The sequence below is a fragment of the Manihot esculenta genome, chromosome 13, assembly GCF_001659605.2.
Source record: "Manihot esculenta cultivar AM560-2 chromosome 13, M.esculenta_v8, whole genome shotgun sequence".
NCBI classification, from domain to species: Eukaryota; Viridiplantae; Streptophyta; class Magnoliopsida; order Malpighiales; family Euphorbiaceae; genus Manihot; species Manihot esculenta.
Genome location: NC_035173.2, coordinates 27,942,663 through 27,970,454, shown reverse-complemented (window position 1 = coordinate 27,970,454; position 27,792 = coordinate 27,942,663). Strand labels below are relative to the sequence as shown.

Genomic DNA, 27,792 nt, shown 5'->3' with positions numbered 1-27,792 from the left:
TTGCCGGAGCAACATCTGGGGTCGCAGCGTCCATTATACTTGGAGGAAGAACTACACACTCACGATTTAGTATACTATTAAGCCCAACAGAGTCAAGCATGTATGGTATATTCAAGCAGAGTGGACATACATAATTATTACGCACTGCAAAATTGATTATATGGGATGAAGTACAGATGGAAAAAAGACTAGCAATAGAAACAGTTGATAGAAGCTTGAGATATATAATGAATAATTCTCAACCATTCGGAGGGAAGATAATGCTGTTTGGTGAAGATTTCAGGCAGGTATTACTAGTGGTGTCTACAGCTTTAAGACAAGAAAATGTTAGTGCAAGTCTCGTGAAATCTTATTTATAGAGCAAAATGAAAGTGCTAAAATTAACAACCAATATGAGGGCTAGAACGGATTAATATTTTGGAGAATTCATACTCAGAGTTGGCAATGGAGAAGAGCTAGAAATAAAAGAAGGGAATATAAGAATACCTGAAGAGATGGTAGCGAAGTATGAAAATGAAAATAGTTGTGAAGAAGCATTAATTGATGCAGTATATCCATCATTAGAGGAAAATGCTAGATTGGCACAGTACATGACAAATCGTGCAATCCTGGCAACAAAAAATGAATATGTAAATAGCTTTAATGAAAAGATGATAAACATATTCCCTAGTGAAAGTAACATTTATACTAGTTTTGATGAAGCTGTAGATGATGCAAATAATTATTACCAAGAGAAATTCTTAAACACTTTATTACCAAATGAATTGTCTCCGCATAAGCTGGAATTTAAGATGAATTGTCCAATAATACTGCTAAGGAACCTAGATCCTTCAAATGGTCTATGCAATGGAACAATAATAGTGCATATAAGTTTTAAGAAAAATGTAATTTATGCAGAGATAATATCAAGAAAACATGGTAAGCAAGTTCTATTACCCAGAATATCATTGTCACCTACAGAGAATGAAAGATACCCTTTTTATTTCAAAATAAAGCAATTTTTAGTTCGTCTATACTTTACAATGACAATAAATGAAGCTTAGGGACAAACAATATCAAACATTAATATGTATTTGCCACATGATGTTTTCTCTCATGGTCAATTGTATGTAATGCTATCAAGAGGAGTATCAATGTCAACTACAAAGTCAGATAATAAGAGAAAGAAGAAGTAAACATATACTAAGAAAATAGTATATAAGGAGGTCTTACTACCACAAAGGTAAAAGAAAATAAAATATATATTCAAATATAATCAAATATTCAGTAATTATATTAAAATAATATCAACTAATATAATGATTTAAATAATGTAATGAATATGTATCCAGAAATCAATTGCTCAGCTGCAACAATGATACCGAAAAATGCAGAAACCATAAAATGTGATGTGATTTTATATTTTAATATTGATATTTATGTTTTATTAATTATATTTTATTATTTTTTATGACAATCATTCGATGATTATATCATAAATACTCATACAATGAGTATGGACAACATGCAAAACACGATAATTAAAATTAATATTATTTAAAATTATAAAACGATGAAAAATAATATTATTAATTATAAAATTATCCACAGTAGTACTGAATAACAACAATTCCCAAAAGAAAATATTCTAATTTAGACTTGAGACACAAGTATAGAATATTCAAGAAATATGTATAGAATCTCATCTAGTCGATTCATATCACAGTGAACTTTAGGAAGTTTTAGCTAAACTATAAACTTACTATTAAGTCTTGATAATCCTATCAAATAACACACCATCTTATTTACAACCTATTTGAAATATTCATTAATGAATTCCAATACAAAACGACTAGACTCATTGATATTCTTTTAAATGGAATCCAAAATTCCTTTTCTATTTGAATTAGACAACATGGTTCTTAAAGAAAAACATATTTTTCTTTGTCTTGGAAAAAAACTTATTTCCAAAAAAAATATATATATATATATTATTTACATCAATGATAAACTACACTAGACTGTTTATCTCATTTGTAGTATCTATAAGATCCATCACAGAGAAAATCAACTATCTAATCATCTCATATACCTGAACTCTTTTTTCGATGAAAGTGCTTGTACGGGTCATAAATGACTTACATTTCATTAGAAATTAATATTATATGTTTGTACACATACAAAAAAATAATGGTGTAAAAAAATGATAATGACGTTATAAAAAAACTTTGGATATTTTTTTAAAAAAATATTTAATAATAATTTAAAAATTATTAAAAATAACTACATAAAAAATGCCAAATTTTTTTTTATAAATGTCTATTAAAAAATAATAAATTTTAGACCATGAATTTATTCTTTTTTTTAAATAATTTTTTTTTAATTTTAAAATAATAATAATAATAATAACAGGCCTAGGCTAATAATATTATTTTATGTAATTTATAGAATTTATAAACTAATAGTTTATATAATTTTCAAATTGAAAGGTTCTGAATTTGAATTTCAAAAAGTAATTGTAAAGTTGAAAAAAAAAATAATATTGTTTTTCTTGGTAGCCGTTGGAAAAGAACCGATGGGTTGTATTGAAAAATTAGGTGATTTGTAATTATTTTTTTAACCCACACTTCTACTTAAGTTTTACCAAAATGGGTCTAACCAACAATCCCATTTATGCCGTTATGAATTGTAAGTATCAAACAAAGTAACGACATCCGAATGTCAACAAAAAAATTAAAAAAAAAAAAAAAAATCCAACGAGATTTCAATTGGTAACTAATGTTGCTTTATTTTTTTATTTAAATTGTAAAATAATAAAAACACTGAGTGATTTAATGGACAAAATTTTTAATACTTAAACTATTAAAAAAATTAAAAATATATTTAATAAAAAGATAAAATAATGAGATAATACATATTTAGAAATTGCTCGTATATATAAATTTATAAATTTTTAAAATTTTAAATTTAGATCCATTCCTTTAATGAATTTTATATCGGTATTAATAAATTTATATACTTTTCCTTGGATGATTAAATATTAATACACTGATTTTTTTTAATTAATATACCATGCTTGAATTTTAAAAAATATAACTATTAAATTTAAAATTTTATTATTTTATAATGAGAAGTCAAAGGACATGAAATTTTAAAAAGATTATATGTTAAATAATAATTACAAAAGTATCATGCCTAAAAGAAAATCTAAATATTAATGTTGTTTATTTAGTCCTACATAACAAAGCTAGTAACTATTAATTGACCACTAGCTAAGATAAGCCTATGGGCTTCGACTGGTTCTTGATTTAACCTTCAGAAATGTTGCTGCAGAAATTAACCGGGAGGTGTTGGCTGATCTCCATAAGGGTGAGCAACAACTCCATAACTACATGCAAGCCGTATCTAGTTTAAATTGAAAAAATTGATCGATTTGAATTAATTTAAAAATCAGTTTAATTTTTTATTTATTTTGATTCCGTTTAATTTTTAATTTTAAAATTTTTAATTATTTTAATTCGATTTAATTTAAAAAAAAATTGAAAAAATCGAATCTAATCGATTAACAATGATAATATATTATTTTCAATAATATAAATAGATTAGATTATATTTAAATATTCCAATTAAATTTTAAAATACTAAAAATAAAGTGTAAAAAATTAAAAAAAATTATTAAAAATTCAAATCAATTAAATCAAATCAAATCAGATTGATTCGATTCAATTCAGTTTTTGATTAAAATCGGTTTGTATTTTATAAATACTAAAATTTTAGTTTTCGATTTATTCAGTTTGATTTAATTTTAAACCGAATCAATCGAATTCTTATCCGATACATAATGACTTGGATATGAATAGCATGCTTATCCTATGCATAATGATTCGGATATGAATAGCAGCGGCTCGGATATGAATAGTAGATCTCCAAAATTAAAAACTTTGAGCCATAAAAATATAAAGAAAAACGCTAAAATCCAGACATTGGGAGTGGTTATAGATTGAATTAACTCATTAGAGACCTTGAGCCATAAAAATATAAAGAAAAACGCTAAAATCCAGACATTATGAGTAGTTATAGATTGAATTAATTCATTAAATATAATTAATTTATTAAATTTAAACCAATAAATTTAATAATTAAATGACAACGGGACGGAATTAATAGAGTAACATGTTATTTATTGTTTTTAATTTACTTCAATTTATAAAAATATATATATATTTTTAGAATATATTACAGCCCGCTTACCGGACCGCCACCGGCACTAGGATCCAGATCGGCGTAAGGCCGCCGGGACCCGTAGTAAGCCTACTGTAAACTCTGTGTACCTGATACATCCCATACATGATCAAACTTAAACTTAAAACTGTTCCTTTACTCTTTTTTTTTCTTCTTTCTTTTCTTTTCTGTAAAACTTGAAACTTTTCTCATACACTAAGCTTGGACTTTGCATGCCCTGTCTGTATGCACTCAGAGAGTGATACCTGCTATGGTATCATACAGTAATGACAAAGATAGCAATACTACCATGCACCAAGCCTAGCTCTCAACATAAAAATATCATCTCAAACATACAACATGATCATGTGCAAAGGGATAAACATACACTAGGGCCAAGCACCATTCTATAACTCAATACATAACTTGCTATTACATCATTTCTATACATTACATAAACTTTGTACTGTACATCATTATCATGTCCACTATTCTATACTATTACATATGCCTTTTACCCTTGCTATCTCTTTCTCTTTCTCTTCTCTGAGGCCCTGAAAAATGGGGTTAGGGAGAGGGATGAGCTGCTAAAGCCCAGTGAGCGGAATCCATAAAAAAACATTTAAAACATGCTATAATGAAATGCGTCACTGCACAAACATTTCACAGCTCAGATTGGACATGACCCCAAAACTCCCTCTGTCGGTGCCCGGCCCCCAAAGGAGCTCACACAGGTCTTTCACTAATCTACTCATGGTGCCCGACCCTATAAGGGCTCTCACAGGACTCATCCAAGGTAAATGCCCGGCCCCAAAGGAGCTCACACAGGACATACAATAATGACAGACTTATGGGCTATTGAGGTCGCCTCGGTCCAATCCACATATACAAGTAATAATGCAATGCATCAACTTGGTGAATACTAATGCAAAGCATCCTACATAAACATGGCATAAATGATGCATGACTGATGCTAAAACGTTCATTATCTTAACATAAAGGTCTGTTCCACTCACCTCTGTCAACGGCTGAGCAGTCTCTGTAACTCACCTCTGTGGGCCTCCTTGGTCTCTCGGGTCCGTACCTACACAGGTGGACTCAAATGAGGACCAAACTTACTTAAACATAACTCCTACTATCTCCCCAAAACCCCTCTAAAACATCATAGGCATGCATGGAAAAATGGGCAAAAGAAGGCTGGACTGGGCACTTTCGGCGGCTGGTTCGGCGGCCGAAACCTCCCTCCAGAGACGAAACTCATGCATGTTCGGCGGCACCTTCGGCGGCCGAAAGTCTCGTCCAGAGACGAAACTCATGCACTTTCGGCGGCCGAACTCCTTCTTTCGGCGGCCGAAAGCCCCTTTCTCACCCAAAAGCCTAGCTTTCGGGGGCAAGGTTTGGCAGCCGAAACTGCCTCCACAAGGGGTTCGGCGGCCGAACCTTGCTTCGGCGGCCGAACCTGGATTCTCCATAAAGGCAGAATCCGAGCACAACTCATGCTCTCAGCCTCCAAACTCCTATCAAACACCCATATCATGCATACCAACACTTCTCAACTAACATATAACATATCTCATGCATATAAAGGCCTCAAAACTAGTTCAAGCCCCAAAAACAACAACAAAACTCCTAGAAACTCATATGAGCCACATATGCTCAAACTCATGCTTATACCCCCAATCATGCCATAAAACTCTCTAAAAACGCTTAAAACATACTTTAAACATAAAGGGAGGTGCGGATCCATGCTTACCTCTTGAAGAACTAGAGGATTGATGATCCAAGCTTGGAGATGGGGAAAAACTCAATCAAACTCTCCAAGTGCTCAACTTTGCTTCCTTTTGCTCAAATCTCTAAAACAAAGCTCAAATCAAGTTAAAACATGCAGGATTTGAGGAAAACATGAGAAATCACACCAAGGAGAGCTTGAACCTACCTTTGACCCAAAAACAGAGTGTTTAACACTCAAGTCTCGGGCAAAGGGGCTTTTGTAGTGACCAACCGACTCTTCCTTCGGCGGCCTAACGTGCATGCAAAACCATGCAACTTTCGGCGGCCGAACTTCACCTTCGGCGGCCGAACCTGGCTTTTGTCCCCTTGGCCTTTTCATTTCAAAACTCACTTTTCTTAACTCAAAACATGCAAACATGATAAAAACACTTTAAAAAAAAAACATCTTAAAAACCTTTCTTATACCCTTAGGGCAAGCTCCGACATCCTCGAATCCCGACGTCCAACGGAAAATCCGCCAGAACGTAGGAATTCCGATACCGGGGTCTATCCGGGTATTACATTCTCCCCCCCTTAAGAACATTCATCCCCGAATGTTCCTCTCTAACTCAAAACAGAGTACAAACAGAACAGAACATAAAGCACATAAAGAGCAAAAGAAGCTAACACTCACCTCAAAAGAGATGGGGGTACTGTTGGAGCATAGACTCCCGTGTCTCCCAGGTGCACTCTTCGATGTTATGGTGGTTCCAGAGAACTTTCACCATCGGGATCTCCTTGTTCCTTAGCTTTCTGATCTGGGTGTCAATGATCCGCACTGGTTGTTCTTCATACGTGAGATCACCTAGGATCTCCACATCTGGTTCGCTGAGAACCTTACTCGGATCTGACACAAACTTCCTTAGCATCGAAACATGGAAGACTAGATGGATCCTTTCCATAGACATAGGCAAATCAAGCTTATACGACACATTTCCGACCTTCTGCAAAATCTCAAAAGGTCCAATGTACCGCGGAGCCAGCTTACCTTTCCTCCCAAAACGAACCACCCTTTCATTGGAGACACCTTCAGTAAGACCAGATCCCCCTCCTCAAACTCTATGTGCTTTCTGCGAACGTCTGCATAGCTCTTCTGCCGACTAACAGCAGTCTTGAGCCTCTCTCTGATGATGGGCACCACCCTGTTCGTGATCTCTACTAACTCAGGCCCTGCTAGGGACCTTTCTCCAACCTCTTCCCAACAAACTAGTGACCTGCACTTCCTCCCATACAGAGCTTCATATGGGGCCATCCCTATGCTAGCATGATGGCTATTGTTGTAGGCAAACTCCACTAAGGGTAGATGCTGCCTCCAAGATCCGCCAAAATCTAGCACACACATTCGAAGCATATCTTCTATGGTCTGGATGGTCCTCTCTGACTGTCCGTCAGTCTGTGGATGGAAAGCAGTGCTGAAGTCTAATCTTGTGCCCATAGCCTCTTGCAGACTTCGCCAAAACCTGGAGGTAAACTGGGGTCCTCTGTCAGACACTATAGAGACAGGAGCCCCATGTAACCTCACAACTTCCTCAACATATACCTGCGCTAGCTTGTCCACAGAGTAGCCACTCCTGACAGGAATGAAGTGAGCAGATTTAGTCAGTCTATCCACAATCACCCATATGGAGTCTAGTCTGTTGGACGTCGCCGGTAACCCCACTACAAAATCCATGGCTATATTCTCCCATTTCCATTCCGGAATCGGCAGTGGGTTAAGCATTCCAGCCGGCTTCTGGTGCTCTAGCTTCACCCTTTGACAGATCTCGCAGGCTGACACAAACTGTGCCACTTCTCTCTTCATTGCTGGCCACCAATACACTTTCTTCAGATCTTGATACATCTTGGTGGCTCCAGGGTGAATGCTATATCTCGCATTATGAGCTTCCCTCATAATGTCTCCTTTCAAACTGATGTCGTCTGGTACACATAGTCTATGCCCGTAGCGGAGAATCCCTTGGTTGTCGAATCTGAACTCTTCGCTCTTGCCTGACTGAACAGTCCTGGCAATCTTGATCAACTCTGGATCCTCATGTTGTTTCTGAGCCACCTGCTCCAGAAACACGGGTGTAACTTTCATCTGTGCAATCAAAGCACCTGTACCAGTTAACTCTAACTGTAGCCCTTCCTCAACTAACCTGTAGAAGTCCTTCACCACCGGCCTCCTTTCTGCTGTAATGTGGGATAAACTGCCTAATGATTTCCGGCTCAAGGCATCGGCTACAACATTTGCCTTTCCCGGATGATACTGGATCTTGCAATCATAATCACTAAGCAATTCCACCCACCGTCTCTGCCTCAAATTTAACTCCCTCTGACTCAGGATGTGCTGTAGGCTCTTATGATCTGTAAAGATCTCACATTTCACCCCATAGAGGTAATGCCTCCACATCTTGAGTGCAAAGATAACAGCTGCCATCTCAAAATCGTGTGTTGGATAGTTCAGCTCGTGCTTCTTCAGCTGTCTAGAAGCATAAGCTATTACTCTGTCATTCTGCATTAACACACAACCTAATCCCACTCGGGACGCATCACAGAACACTGTGAAGTCCTCATCACTAATAGGCAGAGCTAACACCGGTGCTGAAGTTAATCTTCTCTTTAACTCTTCAAAGCTCTCTTCACATTGGTCAGACCATGTGAATCTCTGGTTCTTTCTGGTTAATCTGGTCATAGGAGCCGCTATCTTAGAGAAGTCCTGAACGAAACTCTTGTAGTAGCCTGCCAAACCCAAGAAACTCTTGACCTCTGTCACTGTGGTGGGTCTAGGCCAATTGGCTACAGCTTCTATCTTCTTGGGGTCCACTGCTATACCTTGATCTGACACTACATGCCCCAAGAATGAAATGCTCCTTAGCCAGAACTCACACTTGGAGAACTTGGCATATAAACCATGCTCTCTCAAGGTCTGCAGGACTATCCTCAGATGATGGGCATGCTCATCTGCATTCCTGGAATACACCAAGATATCATCTATGAAGACAAAAACAAAGTGATCCAGGTACTCTCTGAAAACTCTGTTCATGAGATCCATGAATGCTGCAGGGGCGTTAGTCAACCCGAACGGCATCACTAAGAACTCATAATGCCCATATCTGGTTCTGAAAGCTGTCTTAGATACATCCTCTTCCCTGATTCTCAGCTGATGATAGCCCGATCTCAGATCTATCTTAGAAAAACAACCTGCTCCTGCTAGCTGGTCGAATAGATCATCGATCCTGGGTAGAGGATACTTATTCTTGGTAGTAACTTTGTTCAACTGCCTGTAGTCGATACAAAGTCTAAGGGATCCATCCTTCTTCTTGACAAACAACACTGGAGCACCCCAGGGTGAGGTACTTGGACGGATGAAACCCTTATCTACCAACTCCTGTAGCTGCTCTTTCAACTCTTTTAGCTCTGCTGGTGCCATCCTGTAGGGAGGAATAGAGATCGGTCTGGTACCAGGCACTAACTCTATCTCGAACTCTATTTCCCTATCAGGTGGTAGTCCTGGAAGCTCATCTGGAAACACATCTGGGAACTCTCTGACTACGGGCACTGAATTGGAGTCCCTAACCTGACTGTCTAGCTCTCTCACATGAGCGAGATACCCCTGACATCCCCTCCTGAGCAACCTACGAGCCTGTAGGGCTGATATCAGACCTCTAGGCGTGCCCCTCCTGTCTCCTCTAAAGACAAACTCAGATCCATCCTCATCTCTGAACTTAACTACCTTGTCTCTGCAGTCCAAGGTAGCACCATATGCAGATAGCCAATCCATCCCTAGAATGACGTCAAAATCTGTCAACTCTAGAACCACAAGGTCAGCTGGAAGGCATCTACCATCTAAAAACATTGGACTATGTCGACAGACTGTCTCTGCCAACGATGGATCACACTTAGGGCCACTGACCCATAGGGGACACTCTAACCCAGACGTCATCAAACCCACTCTCTCTATGGCTCTGGGAGCAACAAAGGAATGCGAAGCACCAGGGTCTAACAAAGCATACACCTCAGAACACCCAATGAGGAGATTACCTGACACCACGGTGTTAGAAGTGTTTGCCTCCTGCTGTGTCATCGTGAAAATCCGCGCCGGAGCTGACGGACCTCCACCTCTGGGACCTGCAGATGAAGAGGCTGACCCTCTCCCTCTGCCTCTGCCCTGTGTCATAACTGAAACTGGTGGCTGTGGCATGCTAGCTGGAGCTGTCTGCTGGGATGGTGCCGTGAAAGATGCCTGAGGGCACTCACGAGCCATGTGTCCCTCCTGGCCGCACCTGTAACATCCTGTAATCCCCAAACGACAAACTCCTCTGTGCGCCTTACCGCACCGACCACACACTGGAACCTCTGAGCCTGAACTCATGCCACTGCCTAATCCCAAACCTGCTTTAATCTTATTCCAGAACTTATTCTTCCTCGACTTCTGCGTGGAACCACTCCACTTCTTACCAATGGAAGTTGCTGCTCCCTGTGAAGAGGGATCTGACTTACCCCTACCTGGGGTCTTAGAACCTGAAGACTGTGCCGGCTGTTGTTTCACTGTACCCTGTATAATGGCACTAGCCTCCATCCTCCGTGCTAAATCCACCACGGTGTGGAAACTCTCCCTCTCGGCTGCATGGATCAAAGAGGAATACCTGGAATGCAGTTTCATAGCATACCTCCTAGCCTTTTTCTGTTCCGTCTCATAGGCCTGTCCTGCATACCGCAGCAACTCCAGAAACCTGTCAGTAAACTCATCAATACTCATATCCTCTGTCTGCTTGAGCTGCTCAAACTCTATCATCTTTAGCTCTTTCGAACTATCTGGGAATGCCCATCCGGCAAACTCATTAGCAAACTCCTCCCAAGACATGTTATCCAATCTAGGGTCCACATAGACGCCAAACCATTCCTTCGCCTTCTTACATTTTAAAGTGAACCCTGCCATCTGAATGGCTCTGGTATCATCTGCCCCTAGCTCATCTGCTATCATCTTGACTGCTTTAATGTACTCAAACGGATCATCTCCTGATTGATACTTCGGAGCATCTAACTTTAGGTAATCAGTCATCTTTACCTTGCTCCTCACAGATGGGCCAGGTTGAGGTGTTTGGATAACTGGGGCTTCTGGTTGTACCACTGGTGGTGGTGGGGGAGGTGCAGAACTTTCTGGTGTAGAGTATGCTGGACTGGGGTAAAAAGGTGAGGGTGGATACATGGGATATGGTGGATATGGGGGGTAATACGGTGGATAAGGCATATATGTGGGATATGGGTGAAAACTAGGATAATCCGATGTACCTCCCATCGAATATCCTGGGCCCTGTGGGTAGGGCTGATAGTGGGGTGGATAACCATACCCCGAGGCTTGACCGCCTCCCTGTGATGATCCCACATCCTCCTCTGTAGTGCCAACACCTAACCCTCCATCCCTTCTTGGATCCACATCCATCTCTTCCCTTGTATCACTCGATCTTCTTCTCTGTTCTGTCTCCCTTCTGCTTTCATCAAAAGACCTTCTAGGGTCCCTTGATGATCTTTCTCTGCCTGCCCTTTGGGACACAGCTCTTGGCAAAGCAGGGGGACGCCCTTCCATACCCTCATTCTCGGGCGGAGCTCCAGTCAATCTAGCTGATCGACGGGTTCCTCTCATCTTAGCTTCTGAAAACATAACATAACATGAACTTTAGCATCATCATAGGATCCATGTAACAACATGAACCCTCAACTCATAGCATAGCATATCATGAAATGCACAGGCATAAAATCATGGCATTACACATCAAGACAGGACTCAACATCCTATCCTAGTGGACATGATCTTCCTATTGTGCTTGCCCTCTAAAACAACCTCTTTCCGATGTGAGATATCTCTAATCCCTGAGCATCTTAGCTCAGCACACCGTACTCTAGAGGCCCTATGCTCTGATACCAATCTGTAACAGCCCGCTTACCGGACCGCCACCAGCACTAGGATCCAGATCGGCGTAAGGCCGCCGGGACCCGTAGTAAGCCTACTGTAAACTCTGTGTACCTGATACATCCCATACATGATCAAACTTAAACTTAAAACTGTTCCTTTACTTTTTTTTTTCTTCTTTCTTTTCTTTTCTGTAAAACTTGAAACTTTTCTCATACACTAAGCTTGGACTTTGCATGCCCTGTCTGTATGCACTCAGAGAGTGATACCTGCTATGGTATCATACAGTAATGACAGAGATAGCAATACTACCATGCACCAAGCCTAGCTCTCAACATAAAAATATCATCTCAAACATACAACATGATCATGTGCAAAGGGATAAACATACACTAGGGCCAAGCACCATTCTATAACTCAATACATAACTTGCTATTACATCATTTCTATACATTACATAAACTTTGTACTGTACATCATTATCATGTCCACTATTCTATACTATTACATATGCCTTTTACCCTTGCTATCTCTTTCTCTTTCTCTTCTCTGAGGCCCTGAAAAATGGGGTTAGGGAGAGGGATGAGCTGCTAAAGCCCAGTGAGCGGAATCCATAAAAAAACATTTAAAACATGCTATAATGAAATGCGTCACTGCACAAACATTTCACAGCTCAGATTGGACATGACCCCAAAACTCCCTCTGTCGGTGCCCGGCCCCCAAAGGAGCTCACACAGGTCTTTCACTAATCTACTCATGGTGCCCGACCCTATAAGGGCTCTCACAGGACTCATCCAAGGTAAATGCCCGGCCCCAAAGGAGCTCACACAGGACATACAATAATGACAGACTTATGGGCTATTGAGGTCGCCTCGGTCCAATCCACATATACAAGTAATAATGCAATGCATCAACTTGGTGAATACTAATGCAAAGCATCCTACATAAACATGGCATAAATGATGCATGACTGATGCTAAAACGTTCATTATCTTAACATAAAGGTCTGTTCCACTCACCTCTGTCAACGGCTGAGCAGTCTCTGTAACTCACCTCTGTGGGCCTCCTTGGTCTCTCGGGTCCGTACCTACACAGGTGGACTCAAATGAGGACCAAACTTACTTAAACATAACTCCTACTATCTCCCCAAAACCCCTCTAAAACATCATAGGCATGCATGGAAAAATGGGCAAAAGAAGGCTGGACTGGGCACTTTCGGCGGCTGGTTCGGCGGCCGAAACCTCCCTCCAGAGACGAAACTCATGCATGTTCGGCGGCACCTTCGGCGGCCGAAAGTCTCGTCCAGAGACGAAACTCATGCACTTTCGGCGGCCGAACTCCTTCTTTCGGCGGCCGAAAGCCCCTTTCTCACCCAAAAGCCTAGCTTTCGGGGGCAAGGTTTGGCAGCCGAAACTGCCTCCACAAGGGGTTCGGCGGCCGAACCTTGCTTCGGCGGCCGAACCTGGATTCTCCATAAAGGCAGAATCCGAGCACAACTCATGCTCTCAGCCTCCAAACTCCTATCAAACACCCATATCATGCATACCAACACTTCTCAACTAACATATAACATATCTCATGCATATAAAGGCCTCAAAACTAGTTCAAGCCCCAAAAACAACAACAAAACTCCTAGAAACTCATATGAGCCACATATGCTCAAACTCATGCTTATACCCCCAATCATGCCATAAAACTCTCTAAAAACGCTTAAAACATACTTTAAACATAAAGGGAGGTGCGGATCCATGCTTACCTCTTGAAGAACTAGAGGATTGATGATCCAAGCTTGGAGATGGGGAAAAACTCAATCAAACTCTCCAAGTGCTCAACTTTGCTTCCTTTTGCTCAAATCTCTAAAACAAAGCTCAAATCAAGTTAAAACATGCAGGATTTGAGGAAAACATGAGAAATCACACCAAGGAGAGCTTGAACCTACCTTTGACCCAAAAACAGAGTGTTTAACACTCAAGTCTCGGGCAAAGGGGCTTTTGTAGTGACCAACCGACTCTTCATTCGGCGGCCTAACGTGCATGCAAAACCATGCAACTTTCGGCGACCGAACTTCACCTTCGGCGGCCGAACCTGGCTTTTGTCCCCTTGGCCTTTTCATTTCAAAACTCACTTTTCTTAACTCAAAACATGCAAACATGATAAAAACACTTAAAAAAAAAACATCTTAAAAACCTTTCTTATACCCTTAGGGCAAGCTCCGACATCCTCGAATCCCGACGTCCAACGGAAAATCCGCCAGAACGTAGGAATTCCGATACCGGGGTCTAGCCGGGTATTACATATAATACATAATTTTTTAATAAAATTTCATTAGAATTTCATAAAAATGGCCAAATATAAGAATTAAAAAATATATAATTTACTTTTTCAAAAAATTAACTTTTTTATTTGTAAAATTTTGCTTTTAATGTTTTAATATATATATATAAATTTGAGATATATATAAAAATATTTTATGTTTAAAATCTTGCATGTAAAATATAAAATAAGAAAATAATTCTAATTTATAATTATTATTTTAATATTCTAAAAAGATAATGGCAAAATGTCTTGATTGTTATTTTTTGAAATTAATTTCTATTTTAAAAATATTCATCATTTATTTGGTTTCTCTAAACGTAAAATGTAATGGTACGCTGATAATTGTTGAAATTTTAGCTCTCCATCACAATTTGCTTTATACGATAGAATTTTTGCCCTTTAATAGCTATATTCTTATTGACTGTTTGCATGTTTACAGATAGTTCAAATTCTTTGGAATACAAGTTTAAATATTTCTGAATTAGATTTAATTTTGAATGATTATTAATTTTTGTTAGACTCTAAAACTGATATTTCTGTTACATGGATTCGTTGTCATACAGGTAATTTTATTTTAAAAAAAATTATTTTAATTGCTTATAAATTTTGAGCTTAAAATTAATTATAAAGTATAACTAAACACAAAAAAATGCCAATATTATAAAAGTCTATTAAATATATAATAACAAATAAAAAATGCTAATATTTTACATTATTTATATTGTTAATATAATAGTAAAAAAAATTTACAAAAATAATCATTGGTATATATATAGTGGCCATGGCCCCACTTGTACTCCTCCCCTCCGCCCTTAAATACTTAGTTTGAATATTTTATTTAATTTTTAATTTTTATTAACTACTTAATAAATAAATATTTTACACTTAATTATATATTTTAAGCTAATTTTATATTTTCTTATTTTAGTTTTTATGTTCTTTAAATATAATATTATTTAAAATTTTTTGATTTCTATTATAATCAGGAATATAATATAATATCTTAAATCAATTATTTTTATTTTTATTTTTTGAAATTTTAAATTATATATATTTTTTTACACATATAATATATTTTGTGAACACATTATTTTATTTTTCTACAATTATTTCAGGAGTAATAATTTTATAATTTATACAAAGTACAAAAATCAAAATTAGTCCCACTTTAAAAAAATTAAAATAATTTAAAATAATCAAATGGATCGTTTAACTTTTTAGACTTTATAATCAGGTAATAAATTTGGCACATCCTAAAGAAAAGAAAATAATATATATATGGTTTGAAAACAATATATTGAATTATATATAAATACATTGAACAGATGAATAATTTAGTTTATAATATAAATATTGTTAATAATTTAACCTTTTAGGTGTGAAATTTGCAAATTGGTATTATAAAATTTAGTGTTGGTCCCATGATTTATGGTGATGCATGCTCTTTTTGTGGTTGATTTAGTTTATAGCTAGCAGAATCTGCTGGGCTTCAATGGTTTAAAAGCTAAGTACCAATGTCTACGAATTAGGATGATAGTGACCATAGGGAATTGGCTATAAAAAAGTCCAATTAACGGGTAATACATGGGCCATTTTGTAAATTCCCTCTCACCTTTTGTAGAGTTAAAATTGAGAGATTATATTGTTCAATTTATGCAAAATCAAAATTAGCCACATTCTTAAAAAAATGTTAAAATAATATATAAAAATTATTTTAATTTTTTTAATTTCTATAAAATTATAATTAATCACATATCTGAAAAAGTTAAAATAATATTTAAAAATTATTTTAATTTTTTAATTTAAGTAGGTAAAATTAAAATTAAACACACTTTTAAAAAAGAAGAGTTAAAATAATGTATAAAAATTATTTTAATTTGAATTTTATTTTTAACTTCTGCAAAATTAAAATTAGTTGCATCTTTGAAAAATATAAAATAATATATAAAAATTATTTTAATTATTTTAATTTTTATAAAATTAAAATTAATTATATTTCTGAAAAAATTGAATTAATATGCAGAAATTATTTTAATTTTTTAATTCGTATAAAATTAAAAATTAGCTTAATTTAAAAAAAAAGAGTTAAAATAATAAACAAAAATTATTCTATTTTTTTATTTTACTTTTAATTTCCATAAAATTAAAATTAATCATATTTCTTTAAATAACATGTAGAAATTATTTTAACTTTTTAATTTTAGTAAAATTAAAAGTAATTTATTTTGAAGTTAATTCTTAGAGTTAATGAACAAAAAAAGCTATGCTTTTGATTTGTTCTGATTACGCCCTATATTTATTTTTTTATTAATTAAAAATTAATTTTTCAAAATTATTCAAATTATACTCTATCATTATTTATAAAATTAAAAAATTAACAGAATTACCAAAATTACTTACTACATTAACATCATATCACTATGTTATATCAATAAAATTTAAAATTAATCATAAAAAAACTCTTATACTTTACTTCTGTTATAATTTTATCCATTATTTTTATTTTTTGTTAATTAAATTCTATTTTTTTAATATCCGACCACATGCACTTTAACTTTATCTATATAATTAGAAATTTATAAAATTATTAAGTTACTCTTTTTACTATTAAATATATTTAAAAATTATTATTATTATTATTTAATTTTTATTAATAATTTTATAATAATAATAATTTATCTTGATTTTATATTGATTAAAATCAATATTCACCGATTTTTTTTGAATTTATCTAATATATTTAATATTTAGCATTACTTTTAAATCCATAGTTAAGAAAATAATCTTATTAAATATATTAGTTATGAAATATTAAAAAATAATTTAAAATAATATTTAATATGATTAATTTAAAAATATTAAAAATAATAAAATATTTTAAAAAAATATTTTTTTAATTATTCTTTTAAACCTCAAATATAATACTAATCCATCATTTTATTTAAATTATACTAACATTTTGAGTGAATTTCAAAAAATTAATAAAATAAATAATTTATAAAAAAAACCTATATTTTTAATTTTGTTGCAATTCTATCCTAAATTATTTTTCATAATAATTTATTTCTATTTATGCAAAATTTGTCTTCTATGATGTTTGTACTTTTGGGTTATCAATTATCACATTTCTTGAACATGGAAAGCTTGTTATTTTCTCGACGTTTACTATTAAACAACTAGAAAAGTTGTTTATCAGTTTGTGCCATCTTTTATTGTATATGGAAAGTTTTACTCTGGTTAATATGCTAATTTTATTTCATCAGTATTTTTTGGGTTATTTAGCTGTTAATATCATAACATGAAAGAGTGGCTCAATATTGATGTCAATAAATACTCAATATTGGGCACTGAGCAAGAACAAAGCTGGAGCAGAGATCGAACTCCACCCCATTTGTCCAAACCATCTCATCCTTTTGGCAAGGTTTTTATATCTTTCTACTCTTTCATGTTTTCTATTGATTTCTAGGTACAATGTAGAGTTTGTTTTATATTGTTTTGTTTTATTTTTATTTTTATTTTCTTAATAATAAGAAAACAAAGGCCATGCTGACAACAAAAGAGATAATTCTACTTCTTATTTCCTTTTCTCTATCACTGCCATTTTATTATACATGTAAACGCCGCAGATTTAGGTTATATTTTGATAAAAAACAGTCATGCAACTTTCATGTTTTCACTCCTGGACTGCAATCAGCCATTTCCCTTGTAGTCGTCAGCTCATTTTTTACAGATACGATTGGGTGTTTATAATCTCGAGTAACCAAAAGCCAATGCCTTACCACTTGGCTAGCTTTAGTGAGTTTTATGCAACATCCTTCATCATTAATCAAGAGAATCTTTCCTTTTATAGTACCTATCGTGATGCTGATCCAAGTTTTACACCTTTTATCTGCTGTGTTTTGGTTATCGGTTATTGTTTAATATTAATATGGCAATGAAAAATTTCATCTATTGATGTTTATTTGAATGTTTTCATTGATTATTTGAGCGTTAGAGCAGTGTCATTGTTGAATTGAAGATTTGTGATATGGTAGCTGTTGTCCGAATAATCAATGTGTCTTAGTAATTCATGATGCCATAATCTGTTTAGTGTTTGGTCTGCAGCAACTTTTCAGATGTTTTTTATGAAGATCCTTTTATCAATGCTCTAGTTGGTGGTGATGTAAAAATCATAAAAAGGCTTCCTAAGAAAATGGCTAGTGCTCCCAAAATAATCAAGCATTTTAGAAGCTGGTCTCGTATGCACCACTACTAAGGAAGATAGCAAGCATGTGGAAAACATATCAGGTATACATGTCGAATGCTTCATATCCTTTTGCTTTGTGTTTCTTGTGTATTCTGAATGCAGTCATTTGTCGTTAATTTTCTGCAGGTTATTCAAGCTGCCAAGTCTGACTCTCGTTTGGCAAACAAGAATCTCCCTCCAGGTATTCAGAAGCTCCATTGTTGTGCTTGTTATGAAGCCTTCCGTTTTGCACCTCGAATTGAAGAGATGGAAAAAGTGAAGAAATAAACTTTTTTTTTACTTATGTTGATGCTAGATATTGGAGTAACCATTTCTCGCAGCTTTTCTATAATTGTCATTGATATTTAGTTAGATTTGTGTTGTAGATGTTGATTGAGCGAATGAGATCATATGGTCCATACACTGCTTTACATATATGAAAAGGACATGCTTGCCTTTTGTGGATGTAAACATGGTTTATCTAGTGCCGAAGCTGATGAATTGAAGAAAATCAGATTTTATGAATTTGTGCCTTATGCTCTGTTATAGAAAATTCAATATCAGGCTTCTGGGATGTGTAAATTTTTCTGTTACTTGCATAGTGTTGAATCTCATATTGGTTGTGGAAAGGGGTAATATGCCCCTTATATGAGTTAGGCTTGATTCAAATTTAACATGGTATATTTAGATCAATTTGGGTTGGAAAGGGTTACCCGTGAGAGACGAAGTGGAGCTGCCCGAGGTACTAGCGAACCACAATACCCAAGGGTCCGGTCCTGATTAACAATTGTATCCAATTCAGTTGCGATGAGGACGTCGCAAGTAACAGGGGAGAGTGTAACGGCTAGCTGCTTCCGCTGCGGCAAAAGGTGTCCCACATCGGGAAATTATAGGAAATCGAAATTGTATATAATAGCTAGCACGAAACTACTAAAAAACTTGGTTTAACCATTTTGAGCCGAGTGAAAAGTGGATCCAAAATTATTTGGGCCAGTTTGGATCCGGCTGTTTCAATTGGTATCAGAGCCGCCCGAGGTACTAGTGAACCACAATACCCAAGGGTTTGGTCCTGGTTAGCAATTATAACCGATTCAGTTGTGACGAGAACGTCGTAAATTTAGCGCGTTCCATATCGGAAGATGATAAAAAATTGGAATTGTATATAATAGATAGCACAAAACTACTAAATAACTTAAGTTAACCATTTTGGACCAAGTGAAAAGTAGATCCAAAAGTTATTTGAGTCAGTTTGGGCCAGGCTGTTTCAATTGGTATCAGAGTCTCTCTATCCGATGTTGGACCTCCCATAAATATATCACGCACTAATAAAATTCTAAGCATGAGGGTGTGTGTTGAATCTCACATTAGTTGTGGAAAGGAGTAACGTACCCTTTATATGAGTCATAGGCACTCCTCTCTTTGAGCTAGCTTTTAGGGTGAGTTAGGCCTGACTCAAATTTAATACAGAGAATAAATTGCATATTGGAAAGTAAAGGAGATTAACTCTACGAAGCAGATATCCAAAGATTATTGCCCTCTCACTCCAAAAGAGGTTGCTATGTTTCTCACCGCACGTGGATACATCTCAAACACCCTTATATACATTGCTGCAGGAGAGATATATGGAGGTGATTCTCGCACGGTCGACTTGCAATCCCTCTATATCATTTTAAAGAGAAACATATGCACTTAGTGTAGGCAATAACATATTTTGTTTCTATTTTTTTTTCTATGTTCAAATAATTGTTTGGCGCATATGTGATGACACATTTCAATTGAAATGGATGAGAGCTAATACATCCATAAATATACAGATGAAAACAATTCCTACAATAGAACAAATAAAAACTATAGAAAGAAAATAAGAAACTCACGGTGCTCAACTTGAAGTGATGCTTATTAAGAAAAATTTTCACGTGCTCAACATGAAGTAATGCTTGTTGAGAAAAATTTCCTATTCATTGCTTAGCACTGTATTGTTTGAGATTGGAGACTTTTCTACATTTATTATCCAGTAGGGAGTTCACCTGCTTTTGTTTTCTATAAGCAATAAATTTTAGTAATAGGTTAGTGAAAGGAAATTCAAAATATAGCAACAGCAGCCATGACAACTGCACTCTTACCAGATGCAACACGAATTTTGCTAAGCAATAGTAAGTCCTTCAAAAGCACTCTAGCTTCATTGAACCCCTCGTCCACCCACCTAGAATGGGGCTCCAATACCTAATACACAATCACATCACACAATCAAACCTACTAAAATCCACGAATCCGCCACTACCAAGCCAGGGAAAATTAGAGAATAGAATCTTCAATAGGGGAGCATAAGTACCTAAATTTTGGCATCACGAGTTGGGATAAGCACTTCCTTCTTACCTTCACCATTTAAGAAAGCCAAGATAAGGAAGCGAGATTTGGCTATTCTGATGCTCTCTGCTTTGGCTATATTTTTCTCTCTTCAAGCACTTCCTTCTCTAACAGTAATACTAATACTAGGCAATTAACACTAACACTAACACTAACACTAGGGTAACTAATACTCGGGCAACTATAACACTAGCACTAGGGCAACTAACACTAGGAAAACTAACACTAGCGTAACTAGCACAAACACTAACAGTAGAGCAATTAACACTAACACTAGGGCAACTATAATACTAACACTAATGCAACTAACACTAGGGGCACTAACATTAATGCTAACACTAAACACAAACACTAACACTAACACTAAATACTAACACTAGCACTAACACTCGGGCACATTAATGCCAGGGCAACTAATACTAAGGCTGCATTCATATCCATTATGTGCCGCACACTCGACCAGTTTACAGCAACTGCATTCAAATAAATATCAGATACAAGCACTGGCCAATTTGTGGTGTCCTCATAAAACGCATCCCCGGAATCTGGCTTAGATGATAGACTTAAAGGCAAATTGTTAAGCCTATAAAGCCATCGTGTAGGCCAGCTGCCACATGCCCTATGATATCCACCTAGATTTGTCAAAACCACCATAGCTGCATGAAACAATAGAAGATCAACATCCAACTTTTAACACAATCATCCCTCCATTTAAACTCTAATGCTGAAGTTGATGACATATGCACAATGGAAAAAAAGAAGGTGGGGAGGGGAAGATAAACTATACAATCCAATAGTGAGCACAACTTAATTTGAGATGATGAGCACAACTTAATTTGAGATGAAGAAATCCAATAGTGAGCACAACTTAATTTGAGATGATGAAATTTAAGGGTTATGTGAAGAAAAGGGAGGAGGGGATGGTTCAATAAAATAGACATCCAACTATTAAGATAGAGAGAACATGTCAGCTCACATTTCCAATCATTGTGATCTCTTTCATCCTCACGGTACACTGGTGTAGTAGACCACACAAAAAAAATCTCCAGGCCTAATGATGCGTCGAAATCACCAAAAATAACCTATTAAATATTAACAAATATGAATTACATACAATGATAATAGGATCGAATTTACAAGAAATTGATACTAAGAATTTTCAAACAATTAATAGGAAAAATAAATAATAAAAATAAAAGGGGGTTTTGATAATGAGTAAAAATAAAAGTCAAAGTAAGAAAGTAATAATTAAAAGAAAAATAAATCAATATAAATAAGTTCTAGTTGAAGTGTAGGATTCATTTCAGTTTGAAAATTAATCATCGATATAAAAATACTTTTATTCATGTCAATAAATTAGTTATAGTTATAGAAGACGCTCCACATAACCAACCTCTACTTAGGTTTTAAATTAATTAGAAAATGTTTGCTAATTAATTTTCAACCAACAAATCGCCCAGATAACATTTTTGAGATTTTAATTTATCAACTGCTTTAAGTATTAGAGAGACCTAATTCCAACTGACCAGCCGCGTGGTGAATTTGAGTTAGATTATGCAACTTCTTAGTTGTTACATTAATTGTTACTTGTGTTTGAATAACTTAAGCAATTACAGACTTCAAGTATTCAAACTAACAACATAATACTTTGAAATTAAGAACAACGAGTCCTAAATAACAAAGTAATAATAATATGAAGAATAAAATTTGTATAAATATTGAAGAAAATATAAAAGAGAAAAAAACAGAAGAAGCAGATTCGGTGCTGAAGAAGAGATGGTCTCCTTTGTTGTCCTCAATGATGAGCTTATATAGGTACTTAAACCTAGTAGAATCCTTTTGCGAATAAAAGTACTTAAACCTAGTAGAATCCTTTTGCGAATAAAATCCTTTTGCGAATAAAATCCTTTTGGTAATAGGAATTTCTCTTTGCTTTAAATTAAGAATCCTTCTTTACTTTGAATTAGGAATCCTTTCTTTAATATGTTTCTTCCAAAAATAGACTTTCTTAATTTGAGGAGGATTTAGTGCCATACTGAAGGAAGGGAAATCGTGTGGGTTCCATACCTTTTAATGAGAAGACTTGGTTTTCTTATTTTCAAATTTGAAATTTTTCCCGCTACTGTTAGGTTCTGTGCAATCTGTCGATTTGTCTAGTTGGTTTAGACAAATTGCTCGGGCAAATCGCTGTCTGCAAATATTATGTAGGTTTGGACAATTTTGGGTTTCTTTGTAATCTGTTGATTGCCCAATTGGTTTGGACAAATCATTGTCTAAAAATGTTATGCAGGACAGTTCCGGGTTTCTATGCAATCTTTGGTTTCTGTGCAGTACAATGGAAAGTTTGTTTAAATCGACTGATCGAGTCAGTTTCAGTGCTTTTAAACTGCTTTTTATCAAATATTTTTCTCTTTTTACTTTTATGCAAAATATGATAAAAAAAATATAAAATTAGTAAAAAAAATATTTAATTCAATATAAAAAATAATATGAAAAATATGTTGAAATTCGGTTGAATCACCTAAATATCTTGAGCTCCAGTGATGTTCCACCTGAAATTTTCAACAAAAACGTTTTACGACAATTGCAAAGTTTCTATAATCAAGTGATAGAAAAGACGACAATTTGGTTAAAAAAGACCCAAAGTCGCAAAAAGCACCTGATACAGCAAAAATATCTTTTGCTGTTATTAAATCTTTCTATTGTAAAGGTTAAAAAAAGTCATGTAGGAATCCAGTTTCATTTTACTGGATTTTCAATAATACCTTTACCTCTTTTATTTATTAAGAATAGTTTTTTAATTTTTTCAAAAAGAGGGATAGAGCCCTTATTTTATTAATCTAGGCCATGAAAGTCCCAACCTATCAGCATCTAGTAAAAATTTAATAGTAACAGGAGGCCATTGATGAATTTTCAAATTAAAATCATCACAATAGTTAAACTAGTCAAACGATCCGCTACCGCATTTGCTTCCCTGTAAATTTTTACCATCTTGACTTCCCAGCTTCTATTGATAAGCTCACGACAATTCCTCACCAAATTAGCAACTCTAAAAACTCATGCACCTCTACCTGCAAGTAAATCTAACGCGAGTTGATAATCCGTTTGAACTTCAATCTTCTTCCACCCTGAATCCCATGCTAATATTAAAGCATAATATATTCCCCATAGCTCAGCTTCCATTGCTCCATAATTGCCCAAAAACCGTTGAAAGCCTAAAAGCCATCTACCTTCATTGTTTCGAAAACAACCTGCACAACTTGCCCTTCCTTCTGACAACAATGCACTATCATCGGAATTCACTACCACCCAGCCTGTTTCTGGCGGTTTCCACCCAACATACTTCAAAGACCGGCCTGTCGGTCCAGACCCAGCCTGCACCGAAAACCTCCATGCGTGAACATATTCTTTTGCTCGAAACTGAATAAAGGACGCATCAATAGTATTCTGGTCATTATTCTCATTAAAAATCAACAAGTTTCTTCGCTTCCATAACCATCAAACAGCCGAACTAAAAAGCACATCCCATGGTATTCCATTAGCCAATAACCCTACTTTTTCTATATTAGCAGATAGCCATAAAGGCACATTCAAAATATCAAAAAATGGAGAAACTAAATTGGTAGGTAAAAAGGAATTCCAAATTTATTTCACATGTTGGCAATCTCGTAGAGCATGCAAAACAGATTCACTTGCAACTCCACAAAGAGGACATAAATCATAATAAATAAATTCTCGCTTTCGACGTTGAACATTAACTATGATTTTCTCATGTGCCACTTCCCATAAAAACACTCGAACTCGCTGTGGCACCCTAACCTTCCATAACCCTTGCCAATCCATATTAGATCCTGGCACTTCTGAATAAAACGTATCAAACCCTGACTTAACTGTATATAAGCTAGAAGAAGAATGCTTCCATGCAAAACCATCCAAACACGACATATCTTCAACTAAAGTAATTAGTTGGAAATATAAAAGGACATCAGTAGGAAGAAGAGAATTTAAAATGTCCCAATTCCAGCCTACATTAGGAATCCAGAAATATCGAACACAAACCTGCATATTCAACTCAATTAACGGTTTAAGTGCAAAATTCCAAAGAGGCCCAACCGGAAGCCAATCATCCAGCCAAAATCTAGTGTGCATCCCATTATTCACATCTACAACTACCCCTTTTCGAAGTAGCTCCAAACCATAACAAAAAGATTTCCAATTGACTGAACTATTAGCTTGCTTAGCGACCTCCCAATGAACAAAACCTGACTCATATTTATTGAAAAGACACCTAACCCACAAAGCTTGCAGATTCTTATAAGCTCGCCAACACAACTTCCCTAATAGAGCCTGGTTCATTTGTCGCATATTTCTGATGCCAAGACCACCTAACCGCTTCGGCAAGGATATTGTATCTCAATTAATCAGATGTACAGCTGGCTTCATATCCTTCCCATGCCAAATAAAGTTCCTGCATATTTTCTCCATTTCATTGCAAAGCGATACTGGTAAAAGAGCACTCTGCATCACAAAAACAGGAATAACATTCAGAACTGATTGAACTAACGTTAGTCGTCTAGCTTTTGATAGAGCTCTCGCCTTCCAGCCATCAAGTATGCCTCTCATTTTATCCAAAATACTGCCATATGTCGAGACTGAAATCCTCCCATGAATAGATGGCACACCCAAGTATTTTCCCAAATCAGTAGTCCTACCTGACCTTGAAGACAAAAGTGATGCCAAATCACTATCAACAAAAGGCGACAAATAAAGAGAAGACTTAGCTAAATTCATTTTCCGCCCGGAAGCCTTAGCAAAGTCATCCAGCATGATAAAATCAAATCCAACTGTTCCACAGAAGCTTCTGCGAACAAAACCATATCATCCGCGAATATAAGATGAGAAATCATCGAACCATTACTCGAGATAGGAATCGGCTTCCATCTGCCTTGACGAACAAGCTGTTTAAACATTCTCGAAAGTTGTTCAATACACATAACAAAAAGATATGAAGACATTGGATCGCCTTGTCGCACACCACGAGTCGGTTTAAAAGATTCTAACTTCTCACCATTCCATAACACTGACATAGAAGATGTTCTAATACAATTCATAATATTAGAAATTCAAGCATCGGAAAAGTGGTAAGAACCCAGCACCCACTGAATAAAATCCCAATCTAGTCTATCATAAGCTTTTTCAAGATCAATTTTAATCGCCATAAAACCCCCTGATCGCTTAGACGTTCTCATAGTGTGCAAAACTTCTTGAAACACCACAATGTTATTAATAATTTGTCGGCCAGGAACGAAGCTACTTTGTTTCAATCCAATGAGAGAGCTCAAAACATCTTTCAGTCTGTTAACCAACACTTTTGTAACAAGCTTATAGAGCACGTTACATAAGCTAATTGGTCTGAACTGAGAAATAAATTCTGGACAGCAATTTTAGGAATAAGAGTCAGCACCATTTCATTAACTTCATTTGAAAACTCCCTCCCGCCCAAGACCTCAATAATAAATGCAGAAACCTGTGAACCAACCGCAGACCAAGATTTCTGAAAGAAAACTACTTGTAGACCTTCGGGTCCTGGAGCCTTGTAAGGAGACATAAGGCGCAAAGCATCATATACTTCATCATGAGAAAAAAGACCATCCAGAAGCAACCGTTGAGAAGAAGAAAGAGCAGGCCCATCAGGTCTAACAAAATGGCTGCAGTCAACCGCCAAATCTTTCGAATACAGCTCCTGATAGTAACCACTAGCAAGCTCTTTAAGTTGACTAGAATCTTCAATCCACACATTGTTTCCATTTCTCAGCTTGAGAATTTGTTGCTTCTTGCATTTAATCACAGTAGATAGATGATAAAACCTTGTATTTCTCTCACCAGAAACAATCCATTCCTCCTTAGATTGTTGAAACCAGTACAATTCTTCCTGTTTCAAAACATCTTCAAGCTGTTGTCTCAGATTAAATTCTAGTTTCACTAAACCTCTCGTTCGCCGGATAGCTAAGCTTTTTTGAACACCATCAATTCGACGGATCAACCTCTGCTTATTATGAAAAATATTCCCAAACTCAGATCGGTTCCACTGGCTTAATGAGTCTTTGGTTGATTTCAAATTATCAAATAAAGAAGTATTTTGCTTCCAGCCACAGAAAACAACATCAACAAAATCTTTGTGAGCTGTCCAAGCCGCTTGAAAATGAAAACGACGAACAGAAGAATTTGTGACTCCAAAGCAATTCATAAAAATAGGACAATGATCAGAATGCAACTTTGGAGCATGAATAATTGTAGCTCTAGAAAATTTCATACGCCAAACCTCAGTACACAAGCAACGGTCTAATCGAGCAGCTTTATAAGAAGAATTAATATCATCCTTACTCCAAGTAAAAGGAGTACCTTCAAAACCCAAATCAATAAGTGAGTTATCAAAAATCCATCGCCAAAAATCACTAGCCCCAATACTGTGAACATTAACATAGCCGGTTTGTTCATTCTCGCTTGTAAAAGAATTGAAATCGCCTAACAGTAACCAACTTTTCTCACTTCCATTGAAACCAGAACCGAATGCCACAAACGTCTTCGTAAACTAATGTCAGGGCTGACATACACAAAACTTTCTAACCACGAGTCCCCATTATCAAGTAACACATTGCATGTAACAAATTGCGGATCTGTCAACACAAGCGTTAACTTAAAAAACATTTCTGACCATAAAATCCAGATGCCCCCACTGAAACCAAAAGTCTCGACACGAACCCAATTATCATAACCTAGATGTTTACAAACATTATTAGCTGAATGGCCAGAAATTCGAGGCTCAACCAAACAAAAAATCTGAGGCTTATAGATACGATTGTATTCCTTAAAACCTCTCAGAAAATTAGAAGAAGCAGCACCCTGACAATTCCAAACTCCAATAATCATTAAAAATAAGAGAGAAAAGAAAGCCATGAGGATGACTGAACCTATAATAGAACGAAAAATCTAGTGAGACCCCTCATTAGAGGGCATCTTACCA

At 35.9% G+C, this 27,792-nt stretch overlaps 1 protein-coding gene across 1 annotated transcript; it reads left to right on the top strand.

Moving 5' to 3' along the window:
* Nucleotides 1-494: 494 nt before the first annotated feature.
* On the top strand, nt 495-18,770 carry LOC110629254. Its single transcript, XM_021776166.2, has 3 exons — nt 495-884; nt 18,549-18,603; nt 18,718-18,770. The coding sequence occupies exons 1-3, from the start codon at nt 495-497 to the stop codon at nt 18,768-18,770; spliced, it is 498 nt and encodes a 165-aa protein (XP_021631858.2).
* The last annotated feature ends 9,022 nt before the right edge of the window (nt 18,771-27,792 follow it).

What these genes read in the sequence shown, in the direction of transcription:
- LOC110629254 (XM_021776166.2), top strand. Translation starts at nt 495, where the DNA reads ATGGTAGCGAAGTATGAAAATGAAAATAGTTGTGAAGAAGCATTAATT. An exon ending in ATATAAGTTTTAAGAAAAAT is followed by an intron (nt 885 to 18,548) that starts GTAATTTATGCA and finishes AATTTTCTGCAG; the next exon opens with GTTATTCAAGCTGCCAAGTC. An exon ending in AAACAAGAATCTCCCTCCAG is followed by an intron (nt 18,604 to 18,717) that starts GTATTCAGAAGC and finishes TGTTGATGCTAG; the next exon opens with ATATTGGAGTAACCATTTCT.